This window comes from Amaranthus tricolor, chromosome 12 (assembly GCF_026212465.1).
Source record: "Amaranthus tricolor cultivar Red isolate AtriRed21 chromosome 12, ASM2621246v1, whole genome shotgun sequence".
Classification (NCBI taxonomy): Eukaryota; Viridiplantae; Streptophyta; class Magnoliopsida; order Caryophyllales; family Amaranthaceae; genus Amaranthus; species Amaranthus tricolor.
The window spans coordinates 13,735,230-13,754,480 of record NC_080058.1 but is presented as its reverse complement, the minus strand read 5'-3'; the positions used below and the strand labels follow the sequence as shown (position 1 = coordinate 13,754,480).

The window sequence follows — 19,251 nt, the reverse complement described above, 5'->3', positions numbered from 1 at the left end:
GCCAAATGGGTAATGTGAAGTTAAAGAAGATGTATGGAAGGACTGCAGAGCAAAGACAACCACATAAGGTCGTCGAGGGATTGAAGGCCATTGGTATTGCTAATCGGGAAGCACTTTTTTGGATTGATTAAGTTGGTGAAATGTCTAAATGGTCAATATGTCACGATGGAGGGTATAGGTATGGTGTTACTAATACCAACTTGGCCGAAGTATTCAATAACGTGATGAAGGGTGTGCGTTTCTTGCCTATAACCACTCTTGTGGAGTTCACCTTCTATCGTGTTAATGATTACTTTGTTAAAAGACGCGAGAATGCGAACGCGTGGCTAATTGGGAGAAATAAAGACACTTCACACGCCACTAGGATTATAACCCGTAACACCGAGAAGGCAAACTACCATGAGATCGTCGCATTTGACTACAGACGAGGCCTTTTCCAAGTTAAGATTGGACGTGGTAATAGAGGATTCGCCAAGGGTGGTAAAATACAAAGTGTAGATATGAGAGAGATGAAATGCACTTGTAACAAACCCTCCATATATCACTTACCTTGTTCTCATGTTCTTGCCGTTTGTATTAAACGACACTTATCCTATAAGCGTTTTGTGGACTCCTGCTACACGACCCAGAGCTATGTTAACACATATGAATGCATATTCTTACCGTTAATTGATAAGAGGTCATGGCCTCAATACACCGGTGTTGAGGTGCTACACGATACAGATCACATTCGTGGATTAGAAAGACCTAAGTCCAGGAGGATCACGAACGAAATGGACGAAGGATCGCGAAGACGCAACGCTTGTCGACGGTGTGGTAGTGACGGTCACAACACTAGAACTTACACGTCAAGGTAAACAGTAAACAATTTGAGTACTTCTTAATTATTTTTACAATACATAACGCTTACTTATTGTTAAATTGCAGCAGAGATGGATCCAGCAGCTCCAGGCCCTCTCGACCCTAGTGTCCTTACGATGCAGGCGAATCATAGGAGCATTAGAATACTGTTTGTATATATTGAACATTTGTACATATATAATAGTAACGTAAGTGAACTTTCAAAAAAAGTATTAAAATTTATAAATTGAGAGTAAAACTAACATAGAGCATCATTACAACGGCTATTTTCAAGTTCCTAACGGCTATTTTTCTAATTAACAACGGCTACTTTAGTTCATAAATAAAAAAAAAATTTAAAACCCATAAGTTGCTGTTAGTAACAGCGACTTATGGGTTTTTAATTTTTTTTTCCTCTTTCGCTGTTAATAACAGCGATTTTACCCGAGGCTAGGCTTGGATGTACGAAAGCTTTTTTTGGGAAATAAGTTTTCACGAAGCTTATTTTTGGAATTCAGTTGTTAAATAATGTTATTTTTTTCAAATTTTCGCAGGATGAGTGTTTTTAATAGAAGTGGACATATCATTTGGTTGTTGTGGATGTGGGATATCAGTTGATTGATAAGGCTATTGGAAGTGATATTAGGCACATATAATTGCATAGAGCACCATTGATTTAGAGTGTCTTGAGAAATAAGGGTGGGAGAAGGATGATTAGAAGAAAAGGGATAGATATGATCAATGAACCAAACATGACGAGAAGAATAAACGCGTAGTATCGATGGGTTAAGACATAAAAATAGGCGTGTTGAGTTGGAGAATAGCCAATTAAGACATAAAATAATTCAAGAGGTGTAGTAGAAGAAAGACTGAAAGTATCAAAAGACAATTTATGACTTTTATTGATCAAACAAGAGTTATAATGAGATAAACGAGTTAACTTAAAAGAAAAAGTAGACAACATTTTATTGAGAATAATTGTAGATGGATGACCAAACGATGATGACAATCAATTGGTTGAGAGTGAATGTGAGCCATAAGTTTTTGGTTGAATGGAAAGTTCCATTCATAAACTACATTTGCACAACGTCCATGAAGAAGAGTTGCTCCAGTGCTAGGATTCTTGACATGAAAAGAAGTAGAGGAAAATTCAATATTTACTTGATTATCATGACAAAATTGATCAACAAATAGAACATTTTTGTGTATTTTAGGAACGAATAGAACATGATTTAGTTTAAAGAACAAAAAGGGGAATGTATAGAGGAGGAACCAACATCGGTACCATCATATGGAGAATGAAGTGACATATTATATTGAGATCTGCGGTCACATGGTGGCTAGCATCACTATCAATAACTAAGCTTGTGAAGAAGGAGATGGAGCAGTAGCAAGATTTGCTCGTCTAGTAGTAAGAGAGCAAGAAGGTCTCTGAGGAGTTTCAATATTTGGGTGTAGTTCACGAAAATTGGGACAGTAGCGAAGAACATGGCCCTTAACATTACACCAATGGCAGTTTGCCTCAAAATGTTTGAACTGTTTGGGTGGTTGTGCTGAGTCAAAATGAGTATTATAGAATTGCCTCCTATTGTTATGAGTAGTGTGGGAGAAATTTTTGTGTCCCTGCCAACGGGTAGAGGTAATGTTTGCAGTGGCAGGAATTAAAAGCATTAGGATGATGGTTAATTTTTAGTGGGCTGAGTTCTTTACTTAACAATTTTTCATGCAAGGCTTCAAAGGAAATTAGAGTGGTCGATTTTGAATACCATCAATCACAGATTGAAAATCAGAATTAATGCCAAGTCCATGTAATATTTTGTCTGTGAGATCCTCGACAGAGATGGGATGACCAAATAGAGCTAATTCATCCACTAGAAGCTTGACATTTTGAATGTAATCAGTGATATAAAGGTTACCTTTTTCGGTTTTCCGTGGTTGCGATTTGAGTTGTTGGATATGTGTACGGGAAGGATTAGCAAAAGTAGTAGCGTGAGTATCCCATGCTTGTTTAGCAGTAGCACATCGAGTAACAAGTGGTCCAATAGAGGGGGATAATGTACTAGCAAGAGCACCGTAAACGAGTCGATCCTGACGATACCACGTGGAGTAAGCTGGGTTGATAGTGGTTTTGCCATCGTTGATGATCTGTTGAGGAGGAATAGAGGTGCTACCATCAACAATTTAATAAACATCATGCTCAATGAGAAGGGCTTTAATTTGGGACTTCTAAGTGAGGTAATTAGATGGGGTAAGCTGTTGGACAAATTGAACATTAATGATAGTTAAGGGTTTTGTAGGCTCTGCAATATTTGGAATGGAGTTTTGAGTTTGCCATGGAAGAAAAAAAGTTATAGGGCTCTTGATACCATGTAAACAATGAAGAAAGTTGTATACTGTATTGATTTGCATTGCCTTTATTGGTAAGAATAACAATGATCAAGTGTATTTCATTTACTGGGCAATAGTAGAATGAGAAAATAATGACAGTTGGGAATGTTTTCTAAAGGACTTACAAAGCTACTTAGGTTTAGAATGGATAGGATGTTGTTATAATATCAAATGAGCATTAGGTATGTTCTTTTATCTTTATTTTTTACTAAACAAAAATTTTCTTATATTGTAAATAAACTGATTGTATTCATTTAACTCTTTTTGTCATTGAAGAGTATTATAAGTTGTGTTACACAAGTATTTCCTTTGGCAGAGCATAGACATTGTGCCAGGCATATTTATGCTAAGTGGCATAAGAACTTCAAGGGTGATGAGTGGAACATTGTCTTCTAGAGGGCAATAAAGACTTGGAATGTAGCTGATTATAAGCAAGCTATAGAAGACATGGGTAAGATTTGAAAGGTAGCAATGGGGTGATTTAAGAGTTACAATGAAACTTGTTTTTCTAGAGCTTTTATGAAGTCAAGCAGTAGGGTTGATGTAATGGTTAATAATATGACAGCAACATTTAATGGATGCATAATTAATGCAAGAACAAAGCACATTATGTCTATGTTTGAGGACATAAGGACAACGATGATGCAAATATTAGTTTTGGAAAAGGGATAAGTTAGTAAATGGAAGTATGGTTATTGTCCTAGGGTGATTGCTAGGTTAGGAAAGGAAAAAGAGCATGCTCATAGTTGCGATGTCATACCATCAACATGTACTATTTTTCTAGTGCACTGATTCAATGAGAGGTGTATTGTGTTCTGGAATTAGAACACAAAGCTTGTTCTTGTAGGAAATAGAACTTAACTGGAATCCCTTGCAGACATGTTATAGCCTACATCTCATACCTTCACCAACAGGTTGAGGAGTACATTGATCCTATTTACAACAAAGACATGTATTTGAAAGCTTATTCATTCTCCATTCCTTCTATTGAAGGTCCTAGATTATGGGCAAGAATTAGTAGTGCCCTAATACCCTACCCACCAAGGTAGCTCCTGGTAGACTAAGAATAAAACTTAGAAGGGATCCTTATAAAAGTCCAAAAGACTAGGAAATGGGCAGTGGGTCTTTGCAAAATGAAAGGGCACAGTAAAAGAGCATGTCCCAACAAAGGATCAACCCCTACTGTGGGGATAAATCTGAAAGAAATGCCTCATCAAGTAGACACTTAAGGGCAAATATCAATATATACTTTTTTGGCAATTAAAGGAATATATTAACTCCAAAAAACCTTTTTATACCCTAGGATATAGGAAGGAAAAGAAAAGCACCACCCTAAACACGAATGGGAGGCACCAACCAAAACAACCCACCAACAAGAGAGGCCAAACCAACCAAACAAACCACTAAGCTAAAAAAAAGGACTAATAATCCACTTTACCATAAAACTAAAAAAAACAAAGAGAAGGACAAAGAAAGCCAAAAGTCGAGCCGAAAAGACAATCAATACTCTAACATAACTTTCTCGAACATAACTTTCTCAAAAAGTACACCCCGTTCTCAAAGAGAGATGCCCAAAGAAAGAGAATATGATGATCTCGAATTCAATCTGCAAAGCTCTAGACAAGCAAATTTGGTTGCATATCACCACTACTTGCTTTCCTACATACCTCTTTACCCTTTGACTTCTTTTTGCTGTTTACTTGGGTCTATTCCCCTTCCTCTAAATTGGAAGTATCACCTAAAGATCTCCCACCAACCACTCTAGTACCCACTGTCTGCTCAAAAGTACCCTGCTTAGGAGCCGCAAATATCACAGTAGTACCCTATAACCTTCACAGCTTGTCTGGTCTTGGGGACCTGGCTACTCTCATCATACATATGCCAAACCTGGCATTTTTGGCAGAAATGAGGCACCCATTCAATAAAGAATGCCTAATCATGGACATGGCCCTCCTCATCTTCCACCAGAATAGCTTTAGGCACAGGCTTAGAAACATCCACCGTAATCAAGACCGAGCATAGCTCACCATGCGTTGGTTAGTAGTGCATTCATCTGCAGCAATAGGCACCCTAAGTAAGCTGCTTATGTTACTTAAGGATTTAACACCCCAAAATTTAGTAGGGAGATTCAAGAACCTAACGCACACAAGCGCGACACAGAGAACATCACATTTAAAATCAAAGTGCTCATCCCATTACCTAATTGGCACAAATCTTTTCCTAATCATAAAATTTGTAACACTCCGTTAAAATATCGAAAAAATATAATTATTTAATTTAATTAATTATTTGATTATTTAATTTAGTTAGTTATTTGATTGTCTAAATATTTGACTAAAATTAATTATTTAAGTGGTACGTACGTGTTATCGTGTAACAAGTTTATCGAGTAACAATTATTCGTCTAACAATTAAACCGAACAATTAATTAATTAATTAATTAAAAAAATTAAAAGAAATAATTTTGGGGAAGGGGGAGCCGGTTGTGAGTGACTTATGGGAGGTTGTAACTCCTCCCTTAATGCTAATTAAGAGGGGTAATTTGTAAAACATTTGAGAAATTAATATTTTTAGAATTGGAGAATTTAAAATTAATATTAGAATGAAAATTATTTTAGATTGAGTTGGATAATTTATTTTAGGCTAAGATAACGAGGAAACAGATTGGGTCTAAGTAATCTTCTTTATTTTATTAATTTATTTTCCTTCTTTTCATTTCTTATTTGATTATAAATTTTTTTTTAATTCTTCCTACTTCTAATTTGGAAACCAAAAAACTAAGAAAAAAAATAATTTATTGCCTCCATTTCAAAAAAAAAAAAAAAAAAAAAAAAAAAAAGAAAAAAACTGAAAACCAACACTGGGTTTATGGCCTTCTTCTTCCTTTAAACAATTGCAACAATCACCTTCAATTCTTTGTCAATTTTCAAAACCCTCAATCTGTATTTATTCATCCTTTTCTTCTGAATTTCGCAACCTTCTCCCTTAAATTACTCTGAGAAATTCGAGTATAGAACAATAGCTTTACTGCTTTTCGTTCCATGCTATTTTTGCCTGAAAACTTTTGAAATGCACAACAATGGTGTCTGTTCAAATTAGTTGAATAGAAAGCACCACTTTCACGCCATTATTGCGGTTGAACTCCATTGAAACAATATCAAGTCTCTTATTTCTTCTTATCTTTAATCAAGAAAAACCGCACTTCCGTCCTTGATTTACGAAAGAAGACAAGTTAATTCTTTTCTTTTCTATGATCCAAATTCAAAAGTTTTCTTTTCTTTTAATTTTTCTTTTAATTTTCATATATAAATCTCCCCAATCATAAGTAATTGATTTCAAGACTAATTATATGTGGTTGTTTAAATTAGAGTAGTGAACTTTATCTTGATTGATGTTAATTAGATGAAACTTGGGATATTTGTATTGATTTAAAGAAATATTGAGATTATAGAATTTATTGATATTATTTGTGAAGATTTCATGTTGGGTTAAAATTGTTTGATATTGATCATTAATTGGAAAAGATGAAATTATTGAGAGTATGAATTTTGTTGGAAAAGGGTTAATATTATGGGAAGTATTGAATAATTGGAATCCTTAGAATGAATTATGAGTATTCTTGATTTTTGGTATGAATTTACATATAGTGTTTATTCGGAAAATATAAAGAGATCAATTAGAGAAGCGAGTAATCTTTAAAAGAAGTTAAACAAGTCTAGATTGCAGTTATAATATTTTGATGATATATGGAGTGTTTATGTTAGAAGTGCACAGTCCTTTAATGCTTAATGTTAGAATATAATCCTTGATTAAATCACAGTCTTAGGAGGAGATGTAATAAATTATATGTTAGATTAGCTATATCGAACGCACCTTAGTGATACTATCTTTATTGTTATGCTTCACGAGATGATTTCTCTGTCGAACCATTCTAGCTGATAGTTGCGTATCAAACTTGACTCCTTGAAGTGACAATGATGATGAGTAGTAGCAGTCCCTTAAAGGGTCTGGCTAGACTACAATATTGAAAATTGTTTTATAAAAGCTGTGAATTTTATAATGTTGAGACAAATTTTTTATGAATGATTATGCTGTTATTGATATAGTCAATGGATCGGGCTCACGAGCTGGTGATTGACGGAGTAGAGGGAAAATCTCCCTACTCCCTATCTTCAGGTGAATTGTCATTCAAATATTGACTAGCCTCACCCGAGAGTGACATAGCCTTAGAGCCATGGATGTTCCTCTCAACTAGACTCCCTGTGCGCACATAGATCTAGAAAACTGATATTGCTTTTAAACCTATGTTTTTAATTACTGTGTTTTGTTGTTTTGGATTGTTACTTCTCATTCAGTTTTACCTGACCTTCTGTTGTTTCCATCATTTAGACTGTCTACAGATCGGAACCAGTCAGGAACAATGGGTTAGCGGTGATGTTTAGAGTTACATGGATGTTAAATTGAGATGAGTACGTGAGAAGTTGTAGCTTTGTATTAGGTTTTGTAAATGTATATTGGACTAGATTGTATTGGTTATGTTGGACTTTTATAATGACTTTTATGATTACTTTGTGTTTTAGTTAGATGTTTGGATTGATAATTAGTTGATACAACTATGTCATAGAACTGGTGATCCCTTTGCCCAAGTTTTGGAATTGAGATTTAAGTTTCTTGGGAAATAAACCCCGTGATGACCCTGTTTACTCAGTAAACGGTAAATTGGGTTGTTACATACTTAGTTAGGCTTTAAGGGGGGAATTAAGGTTGATAATTAAAATTATTTTTAATCTCTACTCACAACAAAATAATTAGAAAATTTTCTTCACATTTTGCTTCAAATTTCAGCCTAAGTGTAGTATTGAGAGGAAAAAGTGAGGAAAATTCTTAAGTTGAGTTTTGAGTGTTCAATTGTATTATTCAATCTTCAATCCTTGAAATTGTAAGTTCTGAAATTTTAATTCTTTAATCAAAGTTTTGTTTTTATTTGTATTAAAATAATTATTGTTCTTAGTTTTATTTTGGTTATTTTCATACATTACACATTTCTTTAACAAAAATTTAATTTGCTAGAAGGAATTGTGTTTATGTGTATGTCTTTTTTTTAGTTTTCATGATTTATAATTCTTAACAAAAATTTAATTTGTTAGAAGAATTATGTCCTGAATTATATTATATAATTCTTTTAACATGATTTACAATTCTTTAACAAAATTTAATTTGTTAGAAGAATTTTTGTCATGATGTTTTTATACAGTTCCATGATTTATAATTCTTAACAAAAATCTTGATTTTGTTAGAAGAATTAATTCATGAGTTATTTTGTATAGTTTCTATGATTTATAAATCCTTTACAAAATTTAATTTGTTAAAAGGATTAAGTCATGATTTTTTTATATAGCTTTCCATGATTAGTAATTCTTTAACAAAATTTAAATTTGTTATAAGAATTATATTCATGTTGATTTTAAATAAGTTCATATGATTGATATTTCTTTAACAAAATTTTAATTTGTTAGAAGGAATTAAAATATACTCCCTCCGTTCCTTTTGATCTTGCGCTTTGAGTTTTTCACACATATTAAGGAAGATAGAATCTTTGGGTTGTAGTAGGTATTATTTTAATTAAATAGTAGGGTGAAATAATGATTGTATTGGAAGTATGAGGTTATAGTGGGTATTATTTTAATTAAATAGTAGTGTGAAGTAATGATTGTACTGAAAGTATAAGAGAGAAAATAATTATAAATAAAAGAAAATGGGTACATTAAAAGAAAAGGGGGAGTTTTAAAGGGTAAAAGTGAAATAAAAACTTTCTAAAAATAGAAAGTATTCTAAAGTGGAAGAACTTTCGAAACTACCCGTTATAGTAATGTAGAAGATCAAAAAAGAACGGAGGGAGTATGAGTCAATTTATATAGTTACTCATGAGTTCATAATCCTTTAACAAAATTTAATTTGCTTGAAGGATTGTGTTTATATATCTTGATTGGAGAAGTTGTTTTTTTCTTTTTATTTTTTTTTATTTTTTTTAGATTATGATTCTCTAATAAAATCTTAATCTTTTAAGAGAATTAAGTGTTGTGGATTTATTTTATTTAATTATCACAGCTTATGAGTTCATGATTTTTCTTTTATGTTAAAAGGAAAAAAAAATTCATTTATGATTTATGGGAATATTTTAATTTGATGATTCTTTATGTCTTGATTTTGAATTGGGTTAATAATGAAGTTTTGTATATGAGTAGATGTTTATATATATATATATATATATATATATATATATATATATATATATATATATATATATGTATGTATGTATGTATGTATGTATGTATGTATGTATGTATGTATGTATATATGTATGTATGTATATATATATATATGTATATATATATATATATATATATATATATATATATATATATATATATATATATATATATATATATATATATATATATATATATATATATATAGAGTTGTGTAAGTGTTAGGCGTTTTTGGTAGGTTCATTATTAAAAAAAATATATAATAAAAAAAATGGAACAGCAGCTACTGTCTCGACAGTCGCGCACCGATCAGAGATGTTGAGTGTGTTTTGTTGTCGTTTCACTTATCCGTTGGATTCAAAACTCGTTAAATGCTAAAATTAATTAAAAATAGCACATTGATGTTAGAAATTATGAAATTTGGTACACAAGGTAATTGATGCCTTTCGGACACAGTGGTGAAGTCGGATTTTCCGTTTAAATTTTCTAAACTGTCCGAAATGGCCGTTTAAGTCACTAGTTAGAATTTAAATTTTGGAACTTTTGAAATTTGGAGAATTCATTTAAAATTATACAGTTTTAGTAGTGCCTTAATGGTATGGAGTGGATTAAATGTGTAAACACATTCTAATACATGATTTTTGTATATGTGTTTTGTTTAGGACCTCGATTCATAAGAGGTTGAGATTCAAATTGCAAAGTGCTTGAGTTGCTTTAATCGTGCTACTAAGGTACACGCTTAGACCATACAATTGTAATCGGTTATATAAAATAATGTTGTACTCATTCTATATTGTGATGTTGTATATCACATAAGATTTAGACCCCCAAAATAATTTGTATAGAGTTTAACTTGGAATTTGAGGTGGTTGTGTAGTTACCCAAATGGGGCTATTTAATTGGAATTGAAATAACATTGTTATTATTCTCATGGCAGTTTTGGATCATTACGGTCACTATAGACTATAGAGGTATGCATACTTTTGCCTTTGACGACCCGAACTGGACGGACAATGACATGAGTGGGAGTTTGGAAAGTCAAACGTGACATTTAACTAATAGAGCCTTCGCATGCTAGGATGAACTCATTGCTTGTGTGTAACTCATATAATACATTGTATGTTGTCTCTGACGTGTATTGTTATGAGCTTTGGAACTTGCTATGATGTTGTCATCCGACGACTAATAGGTTTACTTGCAGGTGGAGAATAGTGTGTGAGGACTCTTCTAATAGAACCTATAGTCGAGCTGACTATCGTGCCCGAAATTACTATTAGAATTTTATCCATCCAAACTTTATTATTTTTATTTCAGTAAGTACATTTTGAATTGGATTGTATTTGGTTTGAAGAAGCCAATAGGTTCTCAAGTTATAATTTTAGACTTCCGTTGTCTTGTTATTTCGTCATTACTATTTTATTTCTTTATCACTAGAACGTCATCGATTCTAAAAGTGGTTTAAATTTAATGTCCGATGTGTAGATCAGAACTCATTTGTATTAATTTATCCGATTCACTTCAACCCGGACTATAACAAAATTCCCACCCTTAATAATCAAACTAACATCAGCTTCACATCCATAATTAACCAAAAAATTTCCATCCTCACGAAGAATGGCCGACAAGTTGCCAAGAAATGGCCATTTAGCCTTGATGAACGAGGTGAAAACTGCCAAATTAGGTTGGATATATCCTACAACAAACATAGCACATGAAAATTGCCATTCGAATTTCAAGTTAGTAACCTCAGCCTTATCTACGACTACACGAGTAATGCCATTTGAAATAGAAGGGGCAATGAAGTTAAGAGTCTTACCATTTGAAATCAAAAGTTTTCGTGTAGTATCATTTCTCGTCTATGCAGAGTCAATGGACTGATAACTTCCATTTCCATTTGGAATCAAATGTCTCTTTGTAGTAGCCTTACCCGACAGCGGAACAGCTGCAGATTAGGGGACAGAGCCACTAAAACAATAAACCAGTCGCCACAACACTCTAGCCAGCACTCTGTCTATGCGCAGAGCCGCTGTTATGTTCCTCAAACCGAAACTATTTTCGATGCTGCTAAGCCTTCTTGCTCAACGAATCTAGGAGGGATGAGAGTCTTTCAACCTCCACTTAGACCTCCAAAAACTCATCAGTTGTTGCCCTGGAAGATTGGTCCTCTTCAATGGGATTTAACACAGCAGTTGCCCCACTGTCCAGGCTTCGAATGGTATCAACCCCTTTCTTGCTCTTCACGGGCGAAATAGGAGTGCTCTTCCTCGGCCTGCCCATGGAATCAACCGAAAGAAAAAGACAGCATGTCCACAACAAGAAACGAACAACACGCTAATCTATGCCGATGATCTCTCAAAACAAGGCCACAGAGAGTGAAGAAGCAGAGGAAACAAACTAAACAGGGCCAAACCACAAAGAACTGGTCGTATTCTTTCGAGATCTGCTCCTCAATTCTCCCATGAAGACCCTAACCAACGCCCAAAAAACAGAAAGAAATTGAGAAATAAAGCACAAATAAACCAGAGCAATACACAATAGTGGGCAAGAGGAGTTGGAATCATGAATTTAAGGCCTGAACTAAGCAGACCACGAACAACCCTAAACAACGCCCAAAAATTGCAACCGGCAAGGGATTATACACCAACTGCGGGAGGGGATGCAGGACTCTTGAACAACAAGATTAAACGCGCACAAAACTTGGATCTGAAACAGAATTTGCACCCAAATCAGAGCAAAAACACATATTGGGGAAGAAGATCTGAAATCGCATAAACACTAGGGCTGAATACGCGAGAATCACTATACACAACCCTATCTCTCTAACTTTCTCTCTTTAAAATCGACCAACGTGTTTTTTTGTATGGAGATATCAATGCATATTCCAGCTACACTTGAAGATTGTTGATTTCAACCTTGTATTCTTGTCTCTTCATCTGGATTTTATCCATCTTATACTCTAGTTTTTCTTCACTTCAACCAAGTCCAGCATTCATCTTCTCTGTCTCTATTTGCAATTCATGTTCATTTGGAAAAATACAATCTTTTCCCATTTGAGAAAGGAACATTCATCATCCTTCAAATATTATATAAATAACATCAGGTATAATCTAAAAAAAAGTGATTACAATTAAATTTGAAGAACTTACAGGCCAATTAGGGTAAGAGTAAAACTTGTCTTCAATGTTTGGACCTCTTCTAACCATACGAAGTTTGGCATTAAATCGATGATGACAGTAAATGGTTGCAGCATTTGAAGAAGTCATTGATGCTAAAAATCAGGATGTAAGAGACAATACATAATGATTTTCAATCCATTTTATTTGTCTTTTGTTTCCGATGAGTTGAAATCGGTAATTGTAAGTTGTGATTTACCTAAATGCCTTCAGAAGTTAAAATGAAATTAAAAAATAAGTCAAAGTTGGAACGTTTAAAAAAATTAAAATTTCTTTTAAATTAATTTTAATTCTCAAAATTGACAAACTGAAGAATTAAAATCTTATATGAATTTTAGTTAATTTTTTTTATGAAAATTTCACGTGGTTATCCTGAATTTTTTATTTTTCTACAAATATTTTTTAAATTCATGTTGGTAACCTTGAATTTTCAACTTTTTTATATGATAGGTAAAATATTAAGCTTTTTATTAAATTAAGTACTTATTTTGATTAAATTTCAAAATATATGATCAATTGATCACGACATTTGATTTTTCAAAATAATATCATTATATTGAGTAAAAATAACATAAAGTTAAAAAAAATTCTTTTTATTTACCTACGTGGAAAAGCCAAAGTTCGGCATAAAATTTCTTTTATTATTATCTTTATTATGAAAGCTACTATGCGTCTTGAGTTTCTTGGAAGTTTGTTAGAAGTTTGTTTGTGTTGCTGAAATTTTAATCCTTTTATGCGCGATCTGATCCTCGACTTGCTCTCCTTAACAATCCATTTGGCGAATTCTATTTGTATTTCAACGGTTGAATACTCGCCTCTAAAATCAAGTCTTGATTTCATTTTTCAATTCGAATTTAATCCATTTTCATACGCGTAGGATTAGCGAGATAAAAGCGATCTTCAACAGCAACAGCATTAGCTGATAGCTGATACAAACAGAAACAAAATATGCACCGAATCTTCGGTGTTAAGAAGCAGAAAGATCCTCCTCCTTCTGTTCAAGATGCTTCTGATCGGGTCTGTATTTTTTCTACTTCTTTATTTACCAATCACTAATCAACATTTCATGTTTTCAATCATTTTGTTTTGAATTAGAGGTTTCCAATTTTGGCCATTTGATTAGGTTTTGGGGTTTTTGTTTTCTTTCCTGTTATTCGAATTGTTTCTATGAGTTTTAATTTGAAAATGAATATTGGTTGACAAGAGAATTATGCCAAGTGTAATTGTCAAATAACTTTTTCTGTTGATGTTGCTCATGTGAAGTTACCATGTCAAGTTTAGGGTTCCCATTCAAAGGTAAATGAGCTGAACTACATACATCCTACAGGCTCAGCTCTTGTTTGTTGGGGACGGATTATTATATGTAATGCTTGCTTTTGAGTGGTTGAGCCCTATATGACATATTTTTTTCCCTCAATTATTAGGCTGGGGTATCTTCATAAATCAAGTTCTTTGATTGTTGATCAACAATACATCATCCGAGTTTACCTTATTTTATTATCAGGATTCAAAAATCACTTATGGATATGTAGTTTTAAAAACGAAACTTTCCAATATTGCTAACGCAGAAAGTTATGTCTCTTAGGTTTTTTCAATTACATGTTGGGCAGATGCATGAGTGGTATATGCAATTTCCTTGAGTTATGTTGTAAATAACTCGTTGGACTTAGGTGCTTGTAAATAACTATGGTCATGCGATCTTGTGGTTTGTTTTAAATCACTGTTTTTGAGTCCTTATGCGCCTTCTTGATGTTACTATTTTGCCTGGTGTTAGATCAACAAAAGAGGGGATACTGTTGATGACAAGATTAAAAAGCTTGATGCAGAATTAGCTAGATACAAAGAACAGATCAAAAAGACTCGTCCAGGTCCTGCTCAGGAAGCAGTAAAGGCTAGAGCAATGAGGGTACTAAAACAAAAACGGATGTACGCCCTTTCATCTTCATGTCATTTATTTTTAATATTGCAACGTCTCTTTACTTCTTTTTAGTAGCTGCTTTTATTTGTATCGTGTCTTTAAGCTACTAAATGCTGCTTTTGGAGGCACAATTTGGTTTCTAGTCATGTTATAGAAATTTTGTTAAAAACTTAATTGTTTGGTCCCTGCAAACTGTTATAAAATTTGTGAGGAATACGAATTGTGACTTTTGTCATCAATGACAATCTCAACTTATGTATGGAGTCTGGAAATTTGTATTGATGCCTTTTGTTCACTGAGCTCAGGGACCTTATCAATGACGTAACCTATATTCTGATTTTAGTGAAATTGGAGGTCATGATGCAGTTCTGTTCAGCAGAGGCGCATTTGAAGAGATTGAGATTGCTTATTATATTATTTAATGAAAAAAAAGAACTGTTTCAGAATGGAATGGTGCCAATATAAAAGGATATGTTGTGTTTATGGTTTATGTATTGCATTGCAAAAAGTATTACCCTCTTACAATGACATAAGTTGTGAGGGTTATGCAATGATTTCTCATTTTGAGATTAGCTTACAGCCTACTCAAAAAATAGTGAGCTGATAGAAATCACAAACTTTGGTGTTAATTCACTGATCACTCTATAGTGACCACTTGAAGGCTATTTCCTATGTTGATTTTTTTTTTTTGGTTTCTTTAGCCGGCTTCATTTTGTAGGGATTAAGGCTTCATTTGTCAAGTATGACTTTTTTTTTTGTTTTTTTGTTCAACAATTCAGTTAGAAATTTTTTTTATAATTGATAACTACTGTAGTCAATATTTTTCATTTCAGCTATATAATATTTTTCTTCTGATGGGTTTGTTAATGCATGTTCACATGAACGGGAACAATTTTTCATTTACCCGATTTGTTTCGAGATTATTACTTTGTGTAATAAGGCTCTTAAACTCTGTTTTTAGATTATGTTTTTGAATTGTGGGCAGGTATGAAGGGCAACGTGATATGCTCTACAACCAAACGTTCAATCTTGACCAAGTTTCATTTGCTGCTGAGGGTATTAAGGATGCTCAACAAACTGTGAGTAATTAGTTTTTGGCCATTATTTTTCGTTATGGTCTTCATTTGACACATTGTATTAGTATGCTACCATTTACTCATGCGTTCAGTTAGTCCATGTTTCCTTGTTGAATTTGTACTGCCTCCCCTAATGCAAGTTACCTAAGTATGACGCTTATTATAGTAAAATGACTCAAAATATGGAATCTACCATTGAAAATGTGTCTTAGATGTTGGCTATATATATCTTTTTTCTGCAAATTTTGGGAAGCTTTTGCTGATTGGACATAGTGGCATCAAATTTGATGGGGGTGTTTGGTAAATGATTTTTGGTTGGCTTTTGACTTTTGGTTGGTCAAAAAGCCAAATAAACGTGTTTGGTAAATGACTTGTCAAAATAAAAAAGCTAACTTGGTTGGCATTTTTCATTGACATTTGGCTTGTTGCCCACCTTTTCACTAATAAACCAATACATAATTTTGCTAAAGATTTTCTTAAACAGCTGACTAGGGTTAAAAGCCAACAAAACAACCCACAGTTCTAGCCAATCAAACAAGTCAACTTAAATGCCTACAGCCAACAGCTATTTACCAAATATCTCCGAAATTTGACTATGTTTGTGAATGATTTTGCATCAACTATTGATTACAATCATGATTTATTGATTTTGGTAAACAACGTATATTGTATGGACTTAAAAAGTGTGTTAGCAAATTGAACCTTTTCATGCTCACGGTATTATAGGGCATGGTTTAAGTCAGTTGAAGTGGATCTTTTTGTTTGGAATAGTCTTCCTACGTCACCATTGGTAGGAAGATCACTATTACTAATAAAATCAACATCTGCTTTCATCCCCTTGAATTATGTGGCTGCATGATGTATGAATTTCATGTTTGTTTTAAGACGCAAAATTTTGTTGGGTATTGTTCAAGCTCTAAAGATTTGTTCTTCTCATCTGCATCTGAATTGTGATGCCTTTTTCTTTTGCTTCTGCTCAGATGTCGGCACTGAAAGCTGCAAACCAGGACTTAAAAGGAATGATGAAGACTGTAAAAATTCAAGAAATAGATGTATGTTGATTGTAATTCTGATTTTGCGTTTGAAGTTACTTGGAAGTCTTAATATTACCTGGCTTCTTATTGATTTTCTTAAAATAATTTTTATGTAGAATCTTCAAGATGAGATGATGGACTTGATGGATATGAGTAATGAAATTCAAGAGACACTTGGAAGGAGTTACAATGTTCCTGATGATATCGATGAGGATGACCTGATGGGTGGTAGGCTTTTAGAAATATTACACTGATGTCCATCTACAAATAAGTTGCTATGCTTTTCTTATTTTTTGCTATGTTTTATTGATGCTCTATGCAGAGCTCGATGCTCTGGAATTAGACATGGAATCTGAGAGTCAGGGGGTTCCATCTTATCTACAGTCTGAACCTGATGTGGAGGAAGAGCTCAACTTGCCGCCAGCTCCTTCTGGGCCTACCGGAGTCCCAACAGGAAAAACCAATGTTCAGGTAAATTACTCAATAGTCCACTTAGGGTAATGCAAAGCTGTCATGTCTTAGGGCATGCTTGGATTGAAGGTAAATATTTAAAGGGAAATAAAGTCAAATGAATGAAATGAAAGCAAATAGAGACGCATTTGAAAAAGTTGAGATAGTTGTGTAGTAGGTAAAATGAGCATGAAATAAAAATAATGAAGGAAAAAAAAGATGATTTAACCTATTATGGAGGTAATACTTTCCTCCTCCCATAGGGTAACTATTCACCCCACATAGTTAAAAGCTTCTTTCATTTTCCATTGCTTTGCAAGTTGCAACCATTCTTCCACCTCTGTAACAATTAAATTTTACTAATTTCTTATTTATCAACTTTGTATTCTTACTTTAATTTTTTTACAACCTTAAATATTTACGCCCAATCCAAACATGCCCTTAAAAAGTTTATGTTTCCCATTTTCGAGGGGTGGTTGAAATCTTTGCTCTCTTAGAGCATGTCTTTTACTAGACTTCTTTCTCACAATTTTGCCACTGCCTCAACTCGATGATGCCCCGCAACGTCTTTCCTTTCGAGTTGATCGCTGCTTTTTGTTATTCCTGGAGGCCGGAGAATGCTGTGGGATTTATTTATTTTCTGTTTTGCTTCTTTAGTGGAATTAATACTTAGTCAAATTGATGAAATGAAAAAGAGTTAGCTCACTGTTTGATTCGCTAATCTCCTCGCAAATTGTAAATCGAAAAAAGCGAATTATGGTCTATTTTGGGCTATTCTTAGTCAAATTTGAACGAATTGCGAATTCAAAAAGCAAATTAGATAGCGAATTATGTTACACCAAGTAAACTGAATTTTGATGTTTCTAATTCGTATGTTTTTCTGTGATTTTTTTTTCTTTTGCAGGCAGAGGATGAACTAGGCTTGCCTGCTGTACCACGGGCATCTCTTCGTAGCTAAGAGCAGTGCAAGATCATCCGAAGCAGCTTGTCAGTTGGATGAAGTTGATTTGATACTACAATCTCATTGTGCAGGATACTTGTGTAACCATTTTATATGTGTGCAATATGAATCTAAATTTTTTATTGGAATAAATAAATGAATTACATTGTCACCTATACAAAAAAGAAATTTCTATCCTATAAAAAAAATGATTTATTACAAATCATTTAAAACTTCTATCCAAAGGAATGAGTTACTCTGTCAGACTGTCACTTATTCAAAGCAATGAATTACCCTGCCACTTATCCAGATGCGATAGCAATAACAATTGATTTTCAATTTACACGTGCTTCTTATAAAAAAAAGGACGTTCTAGAGTTAGTGTGTATTTAAGATGTCACCGCTATGGTAACATTAGGGGTGATGTACATAATTTAGATAATACTGCCTGACCTGGTTTTAAAAGTAGAAGTTGCGGGTGTAAATTTTTGATTGTAGCAAGTAATCGTAAACCAAGAGAAAGACCTTGGACGGTAAGGGTGTGTCCTGGTGAAAAAGGAAAACATAACCACCCGTTCTTAGTGTACAGAGATGGTCATGTAAGGGCGAATAAAATTAATGTAGATATTCGAGAGCACATACAACAGCTTAGTGCAACCGGCCTTTATTATGACTTCTATTAGAGAAAATTTTCCTGGTATTTTTACTAGCATGAATCAAATATATAATATTAAGCAATCAATAAGGAGAGAAGAGATGGAGGGTAGGACTCCCCTTCAACACTGTCTTTATATGGCCACAGAACTTAATTACGTGGTTTGGACAGACTTGGATAGCAAAGGGAATTTAGGAGACTATTAGTTGCAAATCATACCTCTATCCAAATGATACGTACGTAGCCGTATGTTGTGCTGATAGATACAACGTACAAAACGAACAAGCAAAAGTGGCCACTATGTGAAGTGATCGAAATGACGCCAACCAATCACAACTTCTTGGTTGCGTTTAGTTTGATGCGAGATGAGGCAGCTGTGTCGTATTCTTGGGTGTTGCAGGGATTGAGAGATATTTTCGGCACTGCTCAGACTCCTAGCGTCATTGTAATCGATCGAGACGAAGGTTTATCTGCAGCTATTCGTGACGTCTTCCCAGGTTAAAAGGTT

General features: G+C 33.8%; 1 protein-coding gene across 1 annotated transcript; it reads left to right on the top strand.

Annotated features, from left to right (window-relative positions):
• The first annotated feature begins 13,319 nt into the window (after window positions 1-13,319).
• LOC130828807 (vacuolar protein sorting-associated protein 60.2-like) lies at window positions 13,320-18,333 on the top strand. The gene is made up of 8 exons (XM_057694812.1): window positions 13,320-13,472; window positions 13,548-13,687; window positions 14,445-14,596; window positions 15,574-15,667; window positions 16,645-16,716; window positions 16,815-16,926; window positions 17,021-17,169; window positions 18,053-18,333. Exons 2-8 carry the CDS (start codon window positions 13,619-13,621, stop codon window positions 18,104-18,106), a joined length of 702 nt encoding a protein of 233 aa, XP_057550795.1. The 5' UTR covers window positions 13,320-13,472; window positions 13,548-13,618; the 3' UTR covers window positions 18,107-18,333.
• The last annotated feature ends 918 nt before the right edge of the window (window positions 18,334-19,251 follow it).

What these genes read in the sequence shown, in the direction of transcription:
- LOC130828807 (XM_057694812.1), top strand. Translation starts at nt 13,619, where the DNA reads ATGCACCGAATCTTCGGTGTTAAGAAGCAGAAAGATCCTCCTCCTTCT. An exon ending in GTACTAAAACAAAAACGGAT is followed by an intron (nt 14,597 to 15,573) that starts GTACGCCCTTTC and finishes AATTGTGGGCAG; the next exon opens with GTATGAAGGGCAACGTGATA. An exon ending in TGAGGATGACCTGATGGGTG is followed by an intron (nt 16,927 to 17,020) that starts GTAGGCTTTTAG and finishes TGCTCTATGCAG; the next exon opens with AGCTCGATGCTCTGGAATTA.